This window comes from Lampetra fluviatilis, chromosome 7 (assembly GCF_964198595.1).
Source record: "Lampetra fluviatilis chromosome 7, kcLamFluv1.1, whole genome shotgun sequence".
Classification (NCBI taxonomy): Eukaryota; Metazoa; Chordata; class Hyperoartia; order Petromyzontiformes; family Petromyzontidae; genus Lampetra; species Lampetra fluviatilis.
Genome location: NC_136281.1, coordinates 13,402,633 through 13,420,756, shown reverse-complemented (window position 1 = coordinate 13,420,756; position 18,124 = coordinate 13,402,633). Strand labels below are relative to the sequence as shown.

The following is an 18,124-nucleotide window of genomic DNA, read 5'->3' as shown; positions in this document are numbered from 1 at the left end:
GTACACCCATAGCTGCCGCTGCAATTTAGTGGCCTAAAATACATTGTTTCGCTCCGGATGATCGCTGCAAAGTATGATCTGTGTTTTCATTTAGTGCGCTGATCTTAAAGGTGCATTGAAAAATGTTGATACTCCGACTGATGCTCCTACTGTTGTGGAGTGACTCATGCAGACAGCTATGGCTGCAGAGTTTGGTAGTACATGTTGTTTTCGTCGTTTATTGTGAAAATTCGGTCACAGTTCCTATGACCTGTACTGTTTCATTGCTTTTATGGCTTTATTTTGGTGATTTTCGAAAAGTGTTTTTGGTTTGGCCATGTTTGTTTGTTGTAGTACAGAATTAGACTGATGGCCTTAATCTAAGTTGTCTTGTGGTTGTTGTTGTTGTTTGACTTGCATCCCACTGTGATTTTTGCACACAGTGTTGGTGTACGGTGCTTTTTCTGCAATATTTTGCTGTCTTTTCTTGGATTTTCTGTTTGCACATAGTCACTTTAAGATGTTTTCTTGTTCATGTTTTTGTTTTTTATTTGTTGGGGTTGCACCTGATTCAAGAGCCGAATGGCTCACAGGGCTACACCTAATACATGAACTTGAGCTGCTCTCGTACAGCAGTGGCCTCTGAGCTTACGCGACGTCGTCCCACCGCTTGACGTCTCTTCCGCTGCTTCCTTTTGCCTCCGCTCGGTTTCCACTCTGCAGTAGAAAACACATCGTCCATCTTTCATCGCCGGTTCTCAAGTTGATTTGTGCCCCCGATGGACGAATCTGACCGCTGCGCCCCCTAGTGGGAGACTGGGGTAGCAACTTCCAATCAAATCACAGACCTGAGTCACGCGTCTACCGAGGTCGTGTGCTTTGTCAGCCACTTGCATTGTTAATGAAGCTCACGTGAAGAATAAACTCTGTTGTCATTGGCCAGACAGAGCTCCGTTACTCTGCCATTGCCGCAGCAAGGTGCCACTGGCGAATGCACTAAACGGGTTGCTCATAGATTTCGATTTAAAGCTTATTTCGTGACTGCAGGGATTCATATTCTTGTTTTTTTCGGTAAAGTCACGTAGAAGGGAAACAATTAAATAATAAAAATATTAAACAATAAAATTTCTCACGACCTTTCTTGCTGTGGATTTCACACCTGATGATGATTGCTTGTGTTGCAGTCGAAACGTCGTGAGAATTTTTATTGTTTTATATTTGTATTATTTTAGTAATTCCCTTCTACGTGACGTTGCCGAAAGAACCAAGGGTTTCTCATAGTAAATGCGTTATTAGTGCTTACCCACAGGTTTGTCCAAAATCGTGGTGCTGCCCATGGTTGTGTTCTCTCATCTCACCCGCTTGTGATGTCTCTGTCTCTGTCTCCCTGTCTGTCTGTCTCTCCCTGCCTGTCCGCGTCTTTCGCCTGCCACTCGGGACGATCGCTGCCGTTCCCTCCACGACCCCGCACTGCCGCCCGCTCCAGGTGCGTCTTCCTGCCGGACAACGGCGCCTTCTTCGTGAATTACGTCATCACGTCGGCGTTCATCGGCACGGCCATGGAGCTGCTGCGGGTGCCGGGGCTCCTCCTGTACGCGCTGAGGCTCTGCTGGGCCCGATCGAAGGCCGAGCGCAAGAACGTCAAGCAGGTGCTCACACACAATTACCCGCGACACGACCGCCCACTGAGCTACGTAGCTCTTGTTAAAAAGCGACCCGACCAAATGATTGCTCAACAAGGTGGCATTACCACGTGGACATTTTTAGCAGCCAAATACTCGCGTGATGTTGATTCTAAATGCGGAGGGAGAAACCGGAGGACCCAGAGAAAAATCCACGCAACCACGGGGAGGAAGACATGCAAACCCCAAATATGCAGGTGTAGGCATCTGGATTGAACCCACGACCTCCTGCATACCAGGCGAGGGAGTTAACATCTCGCCACCACGACGCCCCATGCGGTCGCAACAGCTGCCTGTCGCCCGAGCAGCTGCTGCAACTACCACAGCAACATCACATTGCCCATCCGTCAATGCCACGGCTGCCGTACGTCACTCGCACAACCGCCACGGTCGTCCACAGGACTGACCACACCCGCTCCACGTCGCCTAAGCAATTGCGATCACCACTCCGTGTCATTCGCCCATACGTCACCCACAAAACAACAACCACCTTCACGCCACCACCACCACCATATATGGCGGTGGCATGGCCTAGTGGTTGCACTTTCGCCGCTTGTTGCAGAAAGTTGACGGTTCGAATCGAGTGGCCGCTCAGGTCAGCACTGCGGTGTGTTCAGAAGCCCGTGGCGTCGCTCGCAAGAGTAGGTCACCACTGTGCGCCGACATCGTGGTCCAAATTTGAAAATGTACCCGCGAATCATTTCTAATTATACGTAGCAATCATCGCGCCCTACGGCAAAGACACTGGCAGGGCCCTCCCGAAAAAGAGTCGTGAGGCTTTCCTGGGTAAACAAGCACAATCATAATGTCACCCACGCAACCACCCTAACCATACGGCGATAAATATGGGACATGCGTGGTTATTATTATTATTATTATGGCAATCCGACTGCCGTGCCTCTCCCACCCGCTTGACCCACACCCTTTCCGACGGCGCAGGAGCAAGCGTACGAGTTCCAGTTCGGGCAGGCGTACGCCTGGATGATGTCCGTGCTCACCGTCGTCATGACCTACAGCATCACGTGTCCCATCATCCTCCTCTTTGGTCAGTGCCACCCACCCCCCCACCACACAGCCCCCCCTCCCCCCAAAATACTCTCGAAAGGGGCACCATCTAGAGCTCCGTCTAATTTTGATTGCTTCGGTCGCTGGAAAGATTACTTGTACCAATTGCATCCGACGTGCACGATTTGAGATGAGCCGATTCTTACAGGCGCGACGATTTTTGATCCGCACACGCCGCGTGCTCGGTAAGCGCTCGCTGACAGCAGCCACTGACGGGCTCCGTGCTCTGCAGGCCTCATCTACATCCTGCTCAAGCACATGGTGGATCGCTATAACATCTACTACGCCTACATGCCGGCCAAGCTCAACCGGCAGATCCACTCAGCCGCCGTGAACCAGGTGGTGGCGGCGCCCATCCTCTGCATCTGCTGGCTCCTCTTCTACTCGGTGCTGCGTCTCGGTGCGTGCCGCACCCCAGCCTCCCTCCCGCCGCCGCTCACCACTGCCGCCGCTCAGCACCGTCGCCACTCACCACCACCGCCACTCACCACCACCGCCACTCACCACCACCGCCACTCACCTCCGCCGCCACTCACCACCACCGCCACTCACCTCCACCGCCACTCACCACCACCGCCACTCACCTCCGCCGCCACTCACCTCCGCCGCCACTCGTCACTGCCGCCACTCGCCTCCTCCGCCACCTCCGATGCGAAAACAACTAAAATAATGCAATCATTGTGTTGCGTGTTGAGCTGTGTCCATTTGTGTGTGTGTGGAGCAGGAGTGTCGTGGTTCTCAAATCCATCTAGTAACTAAGTTTGATTCCGGGCCATGGCTAACATCAGTGAATATCTGAACAGATCATGAGGTCTCATAGGTCGACTCAGCCGTAAATGAGTACCTGATGTGTTGTGTAAACACCAGCACTGGGGAGGCAAGGTCGGCCAGGTGTGGCACTGGCCACACCACCCCCTCATGCGCCGTGACGGCCTTCACCGGTTCTCTCATAACACTTGCCCCAACAGTCTGTGTAGGCTACATGGGGGGGGGGGGGTATACCATTGTCTTTGTCTCCTCCTCTTGTGCGCGTCGTCAACGCCGCAGGGCCCAGAAGCCACATCACCATCTTCACGTTCGTCGTGCTGCTCCTGACGGTCACCGTCTGCATTGGACGATCCTTCTTTGGCTACTTTAAGTACTGCAGCATCCACATCAACCAGGTGAGCATCAACACTGGCACCTGCACCAACACTGGCACCTACACCAACACTGGCACATGCACCCAACACTAGCACCTGCACCAACACTAGCACCTACACCAACACTGGCACATGCACCAACACTGGCACCTGCACCAACACTGGCACCTGCACCAACACTAGCACCTACACCAACACTGGCACATGCACCCAACACTGGCACCTGCACCAACACTAGCACCTACACCAACACTGGCACATGCACCAACACTGGCACCTGCACCAACACTGGCACCTGCACCAACACTAGCACCTACACCAACACTGGCACATGCACCCAACACTGGCACCTGCACCAACACTGGCACATGCACCAACACTGGCACCTGCACCAGAAATCCACCTACGTTTTGATTTCTGTGGGTTTCCGCAGAGCGCCTCCCGACAGCCTGCGGAGGACTCGATCTCGAACGACGGCGTTGCCTACGCGCCCTCCTCACCGGTACGTGCCCAACGCTCTTCCCTCCGTTCCCCTTCCACCCTCTCTTTGACCCTGCTTCAGCTCCCCTTCCACTTTCCCTTCCACCCCCCCTTCCAATCCCCTTTCGCTCTCCCTCCACGCTCGCCCTGCCCCATTCTTGCAGAGGTCGCAACCGGGTACCCGATACCCGTACCCTACCTGATACCCGGCTACCCGTACCCAGCCGGGTACGGGTACCCTTTTGCGACCATGGTGTGGCCGAGTACGGGTACGGGTAGTACGTGAGTCACTGGTGAGTAACCGTTTGTCACTCATTTCCCAACGTCTTGTCTCTTCTCACAATTCAAGTTCCTAGAATCAACCCACCCGCGCCTGCAACATGGCTTCATCCCAGAGGTCGCAATCGGGTACCCGATACCCGTACCCTACCCGATACCCGGCTACCTGTACCCGGCCGGCTATCGGGTACGGGTAACCATACCCGTACCCGGCCAGGTACGGGTACGGGTACCCGTTTGCGACCCTGGTGCGGCCGGGTACGGGTACGGGTAAGGAATTAAAACCTGTTTTCAACCTCTGCATTCTTGTCAGCGGTGCCGGAGGCTCCTGGGTTTTCGTTTAAACTAAACTTTGTATTTTACCTGGTAAGGCTCACTGAGCTTTATAACTCTTTTTCAGAAGTGACCTGGCCACAAATGATACGCCAATGAAATGGCTTATCATGTGGGAATTTATAGTAGCCAAATACTCTAAACACATGTTTCTAAATGTGGAGGGAAAAACCGGCAGACCCGGAGGAAAATCCATGCGACCACAGAGAGAGAGAGACACGCTGACTCTTATTATACAGCAGGCGTCAGGGTCGGGATCGAAGCCACGACCTCCTGTGTACCAGGTCAGACACTTTACATCCCACCACTGTGAGGAGGCCACAATATCCATCCTGAAAGTGGAAAAGAAGCATTTCAACTTTTTTGCACATTTGTTGTGTTCTTCAAATATTGCTAAATATCCATCGTTAAACACTACAACCGTCGTTGTTTCTGGTTTGCAACATGGTTGTATGTTGCTACTTATCCATTGAACTCAATCATGGCCGACGCCTTCATCACTAACAGTATAGGCTGGGAGGCCTGATCCCCTGCCCTCCCCTCTCGCCTGGGATGCCTTGCCCCAGTGAACCCGGGAGGGAATCTAGGTAAGGAGAGGCTGCCTATATCACGTCAGGTGCAAGATAAAGGTGCATCGCTGCAATTTCTTACTCGCGCCACTGCTGGCAGAAAGGCCTTCACTCAAGGGAGCTCTCTTGAGAGATCCTCTCGAGCGTATTCTGGCTCACTCGTTCACGACGGCCAGATAGCTTGTAAGAAGAGATGGGAATCCCCACGCTTCACCCCACCACGCTTCACCCCACGCTTCACCCCACCACGCTTCACCCCACGCTTCACCCCACCACGCTTCACCCCACGCTTCACCCCACCACGCTTCACCCCACGCTTCACCCCACCACGCTTCACCCCACCACGCTTCACCCCACCACGCTTCACCCCACCACGCTTCACCCCACGCTTCACCCCACCACGCTTCACCCCACGCTTCACCCCACCACGCTTCACCCCACGCTTCACCCCACCACGCTTCACCCCACGCTTCACCCCACGCTTCACCCCACCACGCTTCACCCCACGCTTCACCCCACCACGCTTCACCCCACGCTTCACCCCACCACGCTTCACCCCACGCTTCACCCCACCACGCTTCACCCCACGCTTCACCCCACCACGCTTCACCCCACCACGCTTCACCCCACGCTTCACCCCACGCTTCACCCCACCACGCTTCACCCCACGCTTCACCCCACCACGCTTCACCCCACCACGCTTCACCCCACCACGCTTCACCCCACGCTTCACCCCACCACGCTTCACCCCACGCTTCACCCCACCACGCTTCACCCCACGCTTCACCCCACCACGCTTCACCCCACGCTTCACCCCACCACGCTTCACCCCACGCTTCACCCCACCACGCTTCACCCCACCACGCTTCACCCCACGCTTCACCCCACGCTTCACCCCACCACGCTTCACCCCACGCTTCACCCCACCACGCTTCACCCCACCACGCTTCACCCCACGCTTCACCCCACGCTTCACCCCACCACGCTTCACCCCACGCTTCACCCCACCACGCTTCACCCCACGCTTCACCCCACCACGCTTCACCCCACGCTTCACCCCACCACGCTTCACCCCACCACGCTTCACCCCACGCTTCACCCCACCACGCTTCACCCCACGCTTCACCCCACCACGCTTCACCCCACGCTTCACCCCACCACGCTTCACCCCACCACGCTTCACCCCACGCTTCACCCCACCACGCTTCACCCCACGCTTCACCCCACCACGCTTCACCCCACGCTTCACCCCACCACGCTTCACCCCACCACGCTTCACCCCACGCTTCACCCCACCACGCTTCACCCCACGCTTCACCCCACCACGCTTCACCCCACGCTTCACCCCACCACGCTTCACCCCACGCTTCACCCCACCACGCTTCACCCCACCACGCTTCACCCCACGCTTCACCCCACCACGCTTCACCCCACGCTTCACCCCACCACGCTTCACCCCACGCTTCACCCCACCACGCTTCACCCCACGCTTCACCCCACCACGCTTCACCCCACGCTTCACCCCACCACGCTTCACCCCACCACGCTTCACCCCACGCTTCACCCCACCACGCTTCACCCCACGCTTCACCCCACCACGCTTCACCCCACGCTTCACCCCACCACGCTTCACCCCACGCTTCACCCCACCACGCTTCACCCCACGCTTCACCCCACCACGCTTCACCCCACCACGCTTCACCCCACCACGCACGTATCGATTGTGGTGTACCCAATTACGCTACTAAATGGATTTTAAGAAACTTGCCCATTGTTTTAATTGCCGTGCTGGGAGATTGAACTGGCGAACCCAGCGTGCGAACCCAGTGTGCTGACCGCCACACCGCGGTGGCATATACCTTGTTGAATTTAGACGCAAGGCAAATTCAAGCTAACGTCGCAGACGTTTCTTTTACGCGACATGCTCTGGCGCAGACCTACCAGGCGGCCATGCTGTTGGAGGTGATCAACGGCGGGAGAGCGGAGGAGGAGGACGAGGAGGAGCTCGGGGAGACGCCGGACCCCACGGGGCCATCCTATGGGGCCACGGATATCGACGCTGCGCTCGATGCCGCCATCCAGCCGCGCGTCTCCGGCGTCTGGCTCCTGCAGGAAGATAACGCCGTCGTGGACGGCGCCGGCGATCGGCAGTAGCGAAATTGGGCCTTCGCTGGGCCGCCTACGGGTCAGGATTAGGGTTGCCACCTGTCCCCAGTTTCCTCAGGACATCCTCTGTCCTGAAAAATGTGTAAGTCCTCCCATGACATTAAAAGTCCAGGTCTTTGTCAGTTCCATAATAATAATCATGCGCCACTCAAGAGACCACATTTACACGTGGTTTGGCCGTCTTCCTGCAGTGTGAGATGTGTCTTCTTCCCATGATATGCTCCGGCTGTTTGTACCTCAGAGGTGGCAACCATAATCAGTCTGCAACGACTCAACGCCTCGGCGATTAGGGACGGCTCATCACGATTCCAGGATCACGATTCGACAAGCGATTGTTTTTTGTTTACGGATGTGGTGCATGTGTGGCATCTGTCGCGTATACACAGTTGCCACGAACTATTCGTAGGGCGCACGTGAATTGGACGCGATCGTCACGTGTCGCGACCCGACGCATGTGTCATGAGCGTGAGAGAATCTGTGTTCGTCGAGGAATCCGCGTATCGATGGCTCATCGCATCCCTCCCTCAAGGCCATGACGCGCGAGGACAATGTTCGTGCAATCGTCACCGATTATAAATTGCCGCGCTATCTTTCGTTGTAAATAATGCCAACGATGCAGTTGCCATAATCTGGACTGGTTAGATGGCTGCTGCCCCCAATTGAGGATTGGCATCTTTTGAGGATGGGCAACTTCCAGAGGTCACTTGACCACTGCAGGTTGTCTGCTCTGCATGTCCATGGACGTTCATCAAATAGTTTAGACAATTTCCATCAACGATTGTGCTCCAAAATTGCCCCGGTGCATCATGGACATGACGAGGTTTTAGCCGAGTGCGATGGCGCGCACATGTGATCCAGCAACTTGCCAGTAGGATGGGTGGATCACACAGAGATGGAACCTGTGTGAGACGAGCAGGACATTGAGCTGCCTGTCTTCAAGAGGCAGGGTTTTTGGTTTAGCTGAATGGCAAAGTTTGTGCATTATCTTCTTGCATATTCTGTGGGTTTTCTCTGGTCTCTGGTTTTCTCCCACGAAAGAAATTGATCGAAAGAGAAGTTGGCCAACCATGTGAAAAGCAGGAGCCTCATGAGTCTTGGGTCTCAATAAGGCTTTTCCTGGATGAACACATTTTATACATATTTAAATCAGATGTATTTATTACTTTGGGGTTTTTTTGCACTATATATAGCCAAACTTTGCATGCAAAGATATATTATATAAAGAGAACAAGAGGAATGAACGTTGTTTTTGCACAAGGCTCAGACTGTGACGAGGTGATGTACATAGGCATGAGGCTGGCAGCAAACAACAGTTTCAGCCGCCCAAGAATTAAAACTCGTCGTGAAAGAAATCCGCGGAAGCCATATAAAGTATTTCCACCAAAACGTATTATTTTTTGTAAGAACGTCCAAGCGAAAATCCCCCGATATTTAAGCTCACGTAAGCTCGGCAGCAAGGGGGTGGGGGGTTGTTGGGGGACGGGGGTGGATACTTTTAGTAACTAAACGTGCGGCGGCTTCTGTGGATTTCTATTGCCCAATGAAACTTATGGAGACACTGAAAAACAACGAACTTGTGTTTTATTTTATTTTTCAAAGGCTGCTGCTGCTGCCCTTTTTAATTTCCCTCGTCCGAGGGTTGAGGAACAACTCAGCCCTCGTGGGAAGCCACGCACATTTCTGGGAGGTTCAATCGGGACGCACGTTGAACCTGGGAAGCCAGCCGTCCTTCCGTTCGCCCCGGCCGCTTTCACATCGTCATGCCCCCATTAAATCACTGGTCCCATCCACTCGGTGAGCAGCCTCCTTGCTCTACCTGTCGTTGGCACCGCCCACCGTTTTTATACCCCACCCACTATTATTAAGCCCCACCCACGACTCTGGTAGCCCCCCCCCCAAACCTTTACCCCCCTGCATATTCGAGCGTGAGGCCAGATCGTTTTAAAACAGGGAGGTGGTGGTGAAAATCACGATTCTTTTTTGTACCCCAATAATTCTGGACCCCAGGACCGTCCCGGCCCAACCAGGAAGGTTCGGGGGTGGCTTTAACCAGTTTAACGCGAGACCACTTGCAAGACGCTTCCACTGCGGCTCGTGCCTCCGAGACCTCTGCATTGTGCCACAGCGAGGCCATGCCCCCCCCCCCCTCCCCCCCCGTGAGTTGCCACCGGCGGCGATGCTTGGGCAGCTGTAGCAGCGGTCACTGCCGCACTTGCCCAAGGCACGAGGTCGGGTTGGAGCCGCGATAGCCGTTCGCTCCACGGGTTATCGATTTGGTTGCTCGACTCGTCGCTTAACATGACATTTGTTGGGGGCGGGAAATATCGTTACCGTCTGTTTATTTTTTACGTGTGCCACTGGACGGGAGGTAATGGGTGTGGGGTGATGATGTAATTGGGTGTGGCTTATAGGGGACGCCTCCTCCCCCCCCCCCCCCACATTTTTCTTTATTGGCCCGAGTAATTGACGTAAAAGATTGTCGATTATCATTTTAATGTTCATTCATTGATTTACTCGAATAATCGTGCCTGCTCTGGACGGGTTACATTGGGTTTGCATAGTGCCGGAGTCAATGTGACCCAGTGAGTGGTCTTATCGCCTGGCTGCTGGACCACGCCAAGCCCGTGGTTATTATGTGTAGTTATTGTTGTGGATTTTTCGTGGGTGACCGGACGATGCTTTGTCCAAGACCACTTTTTTAAGGGAGGCAGCTAGTTCAGTGGCTAGGGGGGGGTGGGGCAGTGCCCAGGTTCTTAAAATGTCGCTTTGGCAGCAGCAGCACACCTCTGCCTGGGCAGAAGTTTGCGCTGCGTTGCCGCATGTGACTTGGCAGGGTCTCAGCCCGAGTCTTGTTGACGGAGACACGAGCCCGGCCGGATTAACTTGACTCAAGCATCAGAACCATCGAATACGGACAGCAGTTGCACTCGCCTGCGTGTGTGTGTGTCCCGTGTGTAGGTCTACTCGGCCTTAATTGAGTACCTCGTGCGGTGTGTAAGCATCAGCACCGGGGGGCGGGGGCAAAGGCTGCCTGGCATGGTCCTTGCCCGCTAACCGCAACAATCTGTGCGACCATAGGAGAGGGGATCTTTGTGTGTGGAGCGCTGGCGCCGTGGTTAGCGCATTGCCCTATGAACCCAGGGAAGCTGCGTTTTACTGCCTTGGAGACCCAGGACCGGTTGGGGATATCACGTGTCCCTGGCGTTAGCCGAACCGGTCCCTGGGTCTGTCCCGGGTTGACTCGGCCTGAAATGCAATACCTGCCACGGTAGTGGGTCTGGCTCTTCGACTCCCACCGCTCGACTCGTCGGCTCTGGATAGGTGCTCGTTTCACATTTACTTGCCAAGTCGAGATAGGTAGGGAACTGTGTTTTTATTATTATTGTTATATTCACGTGCGTGAAAGTGATCAGGACATGAGCCAGTGGACAAACATTTGACTGTTTGAGATCTCTCTCCCCGGAAAATGATTCAAGCGCAGTTGTTTCTGCGCGTCTTTGTGCCGAACGAACACTGATGTATGCGTGCGTTGCGTGGGTGTAAGGTACACGGGTAGGCACGCATTCACGCATGTACGCATGTACGTATGTATGCATGTCAACGCGTGAACTGCAACAAACCTGGGTGACCTGGGCGGTGCTCACTTCACCCTGGTCGTTCTTGGACTTTGTTGAGCCGGGGTTTTCCACACTACACTGGAGGAAGGTTTTGACCCCTCACCCCTTACCCCCCCCCCCTCCCAATAGAGACCATGGTGTCTGCTTGTTTAAATGCCCTTTATCCACAGAGTAGGGATTCGGGATGTGCTGTTGTGTAATGTGAGTGTCCCGAGGGAAGCCTGCGGAACAACGTATAATTGTATTCCCGAAAGGAAAAAAAAACTGGACCCATTTATATGGGGAAATTAAGGCAATAGCCCTATGCAGGGTGTTAATGTATACACAATTGACCGTTGCATGAATGTGTTAACCTACAGACGGGATGGAGTACGGTCGAAAGCGTTAACACGTGAGCTCAGTACGTCTGTATCTGTAGCGGGGTATGGGGGGGCATGACAACTCTCGTAAACATGAGCCGATATATACACGACACAACTGCAGTATAAAGTCGCGTTGCTATTAAGGACTTAGCCAGTCCGAGACCGTACACATTGATCAAAGGTTTTCCCTTAGACCCTCCCCAGCAGAAGTCGCTGTGTCGTGGGCCCTGGGGTCTGTGTGGCCTACAGGGGGGCACCCATATCACGTCGTGCGCACTTGGCGTGGGTGTGCCACCGTCGGTTGTTATGATGATGATGATGATGGTGTCCATTGACATACTGCTGAGGACAAATGCGTGTTGGAAAGCGTTACAGAGTCCTTCCATGTCCACGATCTTGTTGAATTCAGTTGCAGGTGACGATAAACTCTCCGGTAAAGAATATGATACCAGCAGATTTTGGCAAAATGTTTTCACCAGAACGCCTTTGCGTGTGTGCGTGTGCGTATTTGTACGTGTGTGAACATCGCCACTGGGGAGACAAAGGCGGTCGGGCGTGGTGCAGGTCACCCACCCTCTTTTGTGACGTGCCGGCCTTCATAGGTGCTCGCGTTACAGCACTTGCCTCGACAGTCTGTTAAGGCTAAACGGGGGATCTTTGTGTGTACCTGTGTATATCTCTGTGTGTACCTGTGTGTACCTGTGTGCATCTCTGCGTGGCGAATACAAACGAAGGTCGTGATCACACGTGACAGCATGAAAGAGCCGTCTGCTTTTCACCACTCACGCTGCCTTTCCTTGTTCTCAAACTGAAAACAGCCCTGCAATAGAACAGAGTGGAGGAGTTTGTGGGGGGGGGGACATTGTAAATGACAGAACAAGACACTCAGATGGAACGCATGTGCAAAAGTGAGCGGAATACAGTCCGGGATGACTGATATTACGGCGTTATTTATGTATGCAATCCAGTATATGGGTTTATGCAAGTGCACGCACAACCTTTAGGTATACAGTATGTACACGTACGGAAAGTATAGAGATGTCTATCCACGCCATATACTCAAAACTCAACCCCGGCTGTGAATGTATTCCGGAGCAGAGGGTGCCTATGCGCTGGGCTGATGAACCGTCTGGGGTCAAACAGCCACGTGATGATTCAGGCGTCGTGCGCGGGCAATGGCAGCCAATAAACGATGATGTGTTCTCTACAGTGACTGTGGTGGGTTTTTTGTTGTTGCAATCGATACCGCATGGATGCAATAGGTCAGTGGTTTTTAACCTGGGGTGCACGCATTCCCTGGGGGTGCCAGATGCCCTTTCTGGGGGTGCGAGGCATGGCCAGATGTCTTTTTGAAAGTAAATCATCGAAAACACAAATTAAGCACGGGCATGTAAGTAAAACTACTTTGTTTCATCAAACCCCACGTATTGATTCGCATTATACATTTGTTTTGCGATTGGGAAGCAAAGGCGTGTAATACTCTTAGGTTTTTTCGGTAAAGTCACGTAGGTAAAAAATGAAATTAAAATTAATAAAAGTAATAATATAAATAAAATAATAAAAAATTACGACGTTTCGGAGGCAACACAAGTCTCCGTCATCAGGTGGGACCGTCACAGCCAGATTTGCTGTATCAAGTGAGGCAGGGATTCCAAGATGCAAGCTCTTAAATACAAGTTAAGGGGGAGGAGGGGGGGGAGCTTATCAGAATGTGGTAGCCAATGAATGGAACGTATTGGGAGGGGGGCGGGGCTAAAAGAGAACAAGAGGTGTACGTGGACGAGTTTGTGCGCAAGCAGCTGTTGGTGCACATGATAACGTATTGGAAGGGGGGGGTGTAAGGCTGCAGTAAATGTTAAGAACCATTGCACTGTCATATCGCATAAAGGTGAACGTATAATAATGATCACAATTGTGTAGTTGTAATAATAGTAACGTCAAGCAGGGTTTTGTCAGATAAACCACCTTGGGGTCTTTGAGACTGGATTACTGAGGACACCAGATTTATTTGGCCCGCAGGTGATAAGCACTAATCACTGCGACAACCTCACTGAATCCGCAACCGTATCTCACTGCGAAGCATCGCCTCGACAATCAATCGGGCAATACGATACACGAGCGGACGAAGGTTTTTCCACAACGAAAGCTGCATTTATATTATGAGACCTCCTTTGTCAGTAGCAAGATATAGTAATAGGTTTTTACCCTTTTATCTGGCACCAAAACTGACACCTTCATACAAGGGATCATGTTTGCAATAACCACAACACAAGCAGTCAAAATGCAAACAAAAAGAGACAACTCTGATAATGATATGCACTGTCCTTGAAATTGATTGGTCCACACCCGAGACGGCTTTTCTTAGAGCCTAGTCTCACATGGTGTTGGACCAGATGACGCCAAAAGGCGCACTGAAAGCTGCATTTGTTTAACTATGATGCTGGCATTGAAGGTCCCATGATAAAGCTGCTCACCCAATGCTCCGATACGTGCATTGGCTTTGTACTGTTCATCTTTTGGCGTTCTCTGCTCTGACACTGGTGAGACTGGCCCATACAGAAGGATGTCTCTGGTGTGGGGCAATCAATTTAAAATACAATGCCGTATATAATATCAGAGCTTGTATTGTTTGCATGTTAACCCCAAGTACGTGCGGTTAATACAGACGTGATTCCTTGCATAGGGTATCGATTTGGTGTTCGAACATCTTAGCACCTGTTTTATTGCCAGAAATGGTAACACCCATTCTCATTATTCATAGTTTGATACTGGCAAAAAAATTAACCCGTAAAAACAAAGTTTTTCACTATAAATCCTTTATATGCGTGGCGGCTAGAGTCCTCTCGTCCTCTGGCTTGAGATGGCTGCCACTTATGGGTCAGATGATTGCCTGCCACCATTAAGCAATTGGTAATTCGTTATAATTTTATTTTTCCTAAAAAGTGTAAAATGTAGGGGAAAAAATTTCACGAAAATAAATTTTCACGAAAATAAATTGTCACGCACAACGAGTCTGTGTGCAAAATGTCAGCTCGATTGGATCACGGGAAGTGGGTTAAAAAACGACCGAAAGATTTGCACGGTCGTAAGCGCGCAAGCAAGCAAGTGAACTTAATATAAAGGATTTTTAAAAGGTCCCATAACACAGGCCTAAACCGGCGCATGGGACACTGAAACGTCGCTAACCGGCCTGTTGTTTCCCTACGTGAACTAATGCTGCTGGAAAACATTTTTGTCCTACGAGGCCAAGAAGAAGCTGATGGGACTAAATTGTTACTTCGTCTTTCATGGCAGAGAACGGAATCGTTGTCAGTTTAACATTGCAAGTTTTCGGTCGACGCACATTTAAGGTACGGACTGTCTTATTTGTAGTTGCCACATATGAATGCCTCCTCCTTCGTGATGACGACGATGTTAATGATATTTACCTATTCTCTACCTTTTCAAACATATGGAGAATACTTTGCCGTGTTTTTTTTCTTTTTTGCCAATGAGCCCTACGTTTTATGCTTTTTTGTTATTAAAAAAATAACTCGTAAATGCCGTTCGTTCCCACTCAGTTGTGTGCTCCATTTCCCACGGAATAAAGGAAATGGACGTTTGTCCTCCGCTCTCCCTGCGTGAGTTTGGGTTGTCCCCATGCGCTCGGCTTCCACAGACTTCCATCAACGTCACGCGGCCCCTTTGGGGCCGTCCATAAATGACGTCACGCGATTTTGGACGATTTTTTACCCCCCCCCCCCTCCATTGTCACACGGCTTCACAAAAAGTCAGACCCCCCTCAAATATGACGTCACAAAGCTCTGCGCCCCCCCAAATAAAACATGCTTCAAATCGCTTTAAACTATTGTCATTGTAGTGCGTATTTAATGTGGCGCTGCACTCTGATGTTGTAGGTGAAAACATTTATCAAAAAGTTTATATAATTAAGCACAAAGTGTTGTCTATATTTATTTAAAGTTGCGCATTTTGATGTGATGTCACATTTCAGCGCCTTTCAATATCCTAGAATTCACACTTTCTTCGGCCTAGGTTCAGAAGGAAAAAAGTTCCACGTAGTTTTACCCAATATCTTGGGTGCGCACTATTTAGAGAATATAGGGATTATTTTTCCCACTTTTACGCAATCTCTGTCACTAACAAAATACTTGCGTCTTCGATCTTCTAAAACAGTCGCCATTGAGCTTAGATAATGCATTGAAGGCACGTGTTCAGCGGGGAGCACGAGTTGGTGAATGTGGCGGCAGGACCGTTTCAGATAACAACTCAGCCGAGTTCATATTGCAGCGCAATAACCAACGGGGCGCCATCTAGACTTTATAAATTAAAATGTTCATGTTTTAAAGTGCGCTGTCGTCTTCAGCCAGCAGGGGGCTGCTGTTTGAAGTTTGCTTTGTGTGAGATGCTGCCCGGACAGCTGTGGCCACGTGACATGGTTTTTTTGGGGTTTCTGGAGGGAAAACATGGTCACTGTTTCCATTGTCATCGCCCATCATTATACCGTGGCCACCACAATCAACATTGCACTTCAATTATTGGCAGCATCTCACACCAATATTGTTGTAATCACCAATATCATCTTACAAAATGCAGAAATGTCAAAATGGAATTGGCCCAAAATCCCAAACAGCACACTCCTCAGTGATCTCCTCATAAATATCTCAAAGCATTATTATGTAATAATGGTTGCGTGTGTGTGTAACTAGGGCTAACTAGGATGTAGGTGGAGGTTTGCAAACAGGAGTTTCCGGCTCTGGTATCTCCACATCAAAGATACTGTACTTGTGTGTAATTCCCAAAACTTCATCTGATACAAATAGGACACGGGTGGACCATAACTGGAATGCCAGATATGGATTGACTGTAACCCTCATTCCAAGTTTTAAATCGTGACCTTTTAATCTGTCAATGCACAAAATGAACAGAGAAATGTATACATAAAATGCACGCTCTGTGTCTGTGCCCTTGTACGTGTCCTGGAGCAGTGAGCTAACATCACCACTGGGAAAGACAAAGGCAACCGAGCACGATGCGAGACTCACCAAACCACACTCATGTGCTGTGGAATGTTGCCAAACTTCGTGAAAACCCAAACCTATATTTATTTTTTTCGTCCAGTCATTGATGACCGGGTTGAGACCAACTAGGTATATTGCCTGGCGGCCGAAACCCCCACACTAAAACGCAGGATTCCTGTGGTAACAGCTAAAACCCAGTATCTTTGACACGGTCATTATTATCAACCTCCAAAGCCACCCAGCCGGGTCAACCTTTACAGGGCACGTGACTCGCTCGCCACTCCTTGGGAATGGAGCAACTTCGATCTGACAAGCCTGTTCTGCCAACTTCATTCGGGGCAAACATTCTTACATTAGTGGGAGAAAATAATAATGACAGCACTCGAACTGAAAGATTAGCATATATGCTGCTGTCGGATGCGTGTCCTTTGAAGTGACTCCAGCCTGAACAACGCGCCGGAGGGCAGCTGCGAGTATGACGAAACGTGGCAACAAAGGTGGGGCTTATTTGCCCTTTCATGCGAGTGTGACGTTTTGACTGGAGCCGAGGAGATTAAGTTGGGCACAGGGCCCATCGAGGCGAGGAGAGTGGAGGGATGGTGTGGACCGAATCCAGTTCCGGATTAAGCTAGTGCGGAGCCTGTAGCATGTGTTATAAAGGGGCCCTAAATAAAATAAGACACAAATATTAAAACAGAAATGTTTAACTTGCATAATAAAGTAATTGTATTTTTTCATTTGCTATACAGCCAGATAATACGACAAATCGCTAACTGTAAACACCCAGTCGTTCGTAAAAGTTGAAGGCAGTATAGTACTATAGTAATAGAGCAAGCGCAGAATCGCTGAACCGGAATTGATAGCTTGAAAGCATTTAGCGCGGGGCCCTTGAAAGTGCGGGTCCCGTAGCATGTGTAGCTACTTGTGCTACGAGGATCATCCGGCACTGACTGAACCCGACATCCAACCCCACTCCACCTCGCTCGCTTTCAGTGAGTCTCCAGTTCATACCCAATCATCACAATCTGCCAAGATACACAGTTTGTGACATTTGTAGTATTTAGTTTTACGACTACTGCTAAACGTTGATTGTGTGCATTTTTGCAAAGTTAGGCTGCACTTTTATTTCTAGAAAAAAACAAGTAAAAGCAACTATTTTCAAAGTTTCCCCCCACTGCACGTACACATTTATCCCATCTGTGTTGTAACACCTTGATGTCAGGTACACAACCATTCCAGGACATCTGCTATCACAGCTTCACTACTTTTTTTACCAACTCACATTGATTAATGAATTTAAAAAATTCGACACCACTCAAGCGCACTTCTGCGTGAGAGACACGTACCCACCAACCTCTTCAGGTAACCTCCTCTAAATGTCACTCGATTGGAGATTTATCTTCACAAGAAACTTCATTAGGGGCCATCCATT

The 18,124-nt window shown here is 51.0% G+C and overlaps 1 protein-coding gene across 2 annotated transcripts in view; it reads left to right on the top strand.

Annotated features, from left to right (window-relative positions):
- LOC144933601 (mechanosensitive cation channel TMEM63B-like) overlaps positions 1 to 12,881 on the top strand; it is a 50,590-nt gene extending 37,709 nt beyond the window's left edge. For both annotated transcript variants that reach the window (XM_078858578.1, XM_078858579.1), the window contains 6 exons: positions 1,466 to 1,628; positions 2,601 to 2,706; positions 2,959 to 3,126; positions 3,774 to 3,889; positions 4,302 to 4,370; positions 7,465 to 12,881. In XM_078858578.1, the coding sequence (XP_078714704.1) occupies positions 1,466 to 1,628; positions 2,601 to 2,706; positions 2,959 to 3,126; positions 3,774 to 3,889; positions 4,302 to 4,370; positions 7,465 to 7,683 (841 nt within the window). In that variant the 3' untranslated portion in view covers positions 7,684 to 12,881. The remainder of the gene's footprint in view (positions 1 to 1,465; positions 1,629 to 2,600; positions 2,707 to 2,958; positions 3,127 to 3,773; positions 3,890 to 4,301; positions 4,371 to 7,464) is intronic.
- The last annotated feature ends 5,243 nt before the right edge of the window (positions 12,882 to 18,124 follow it).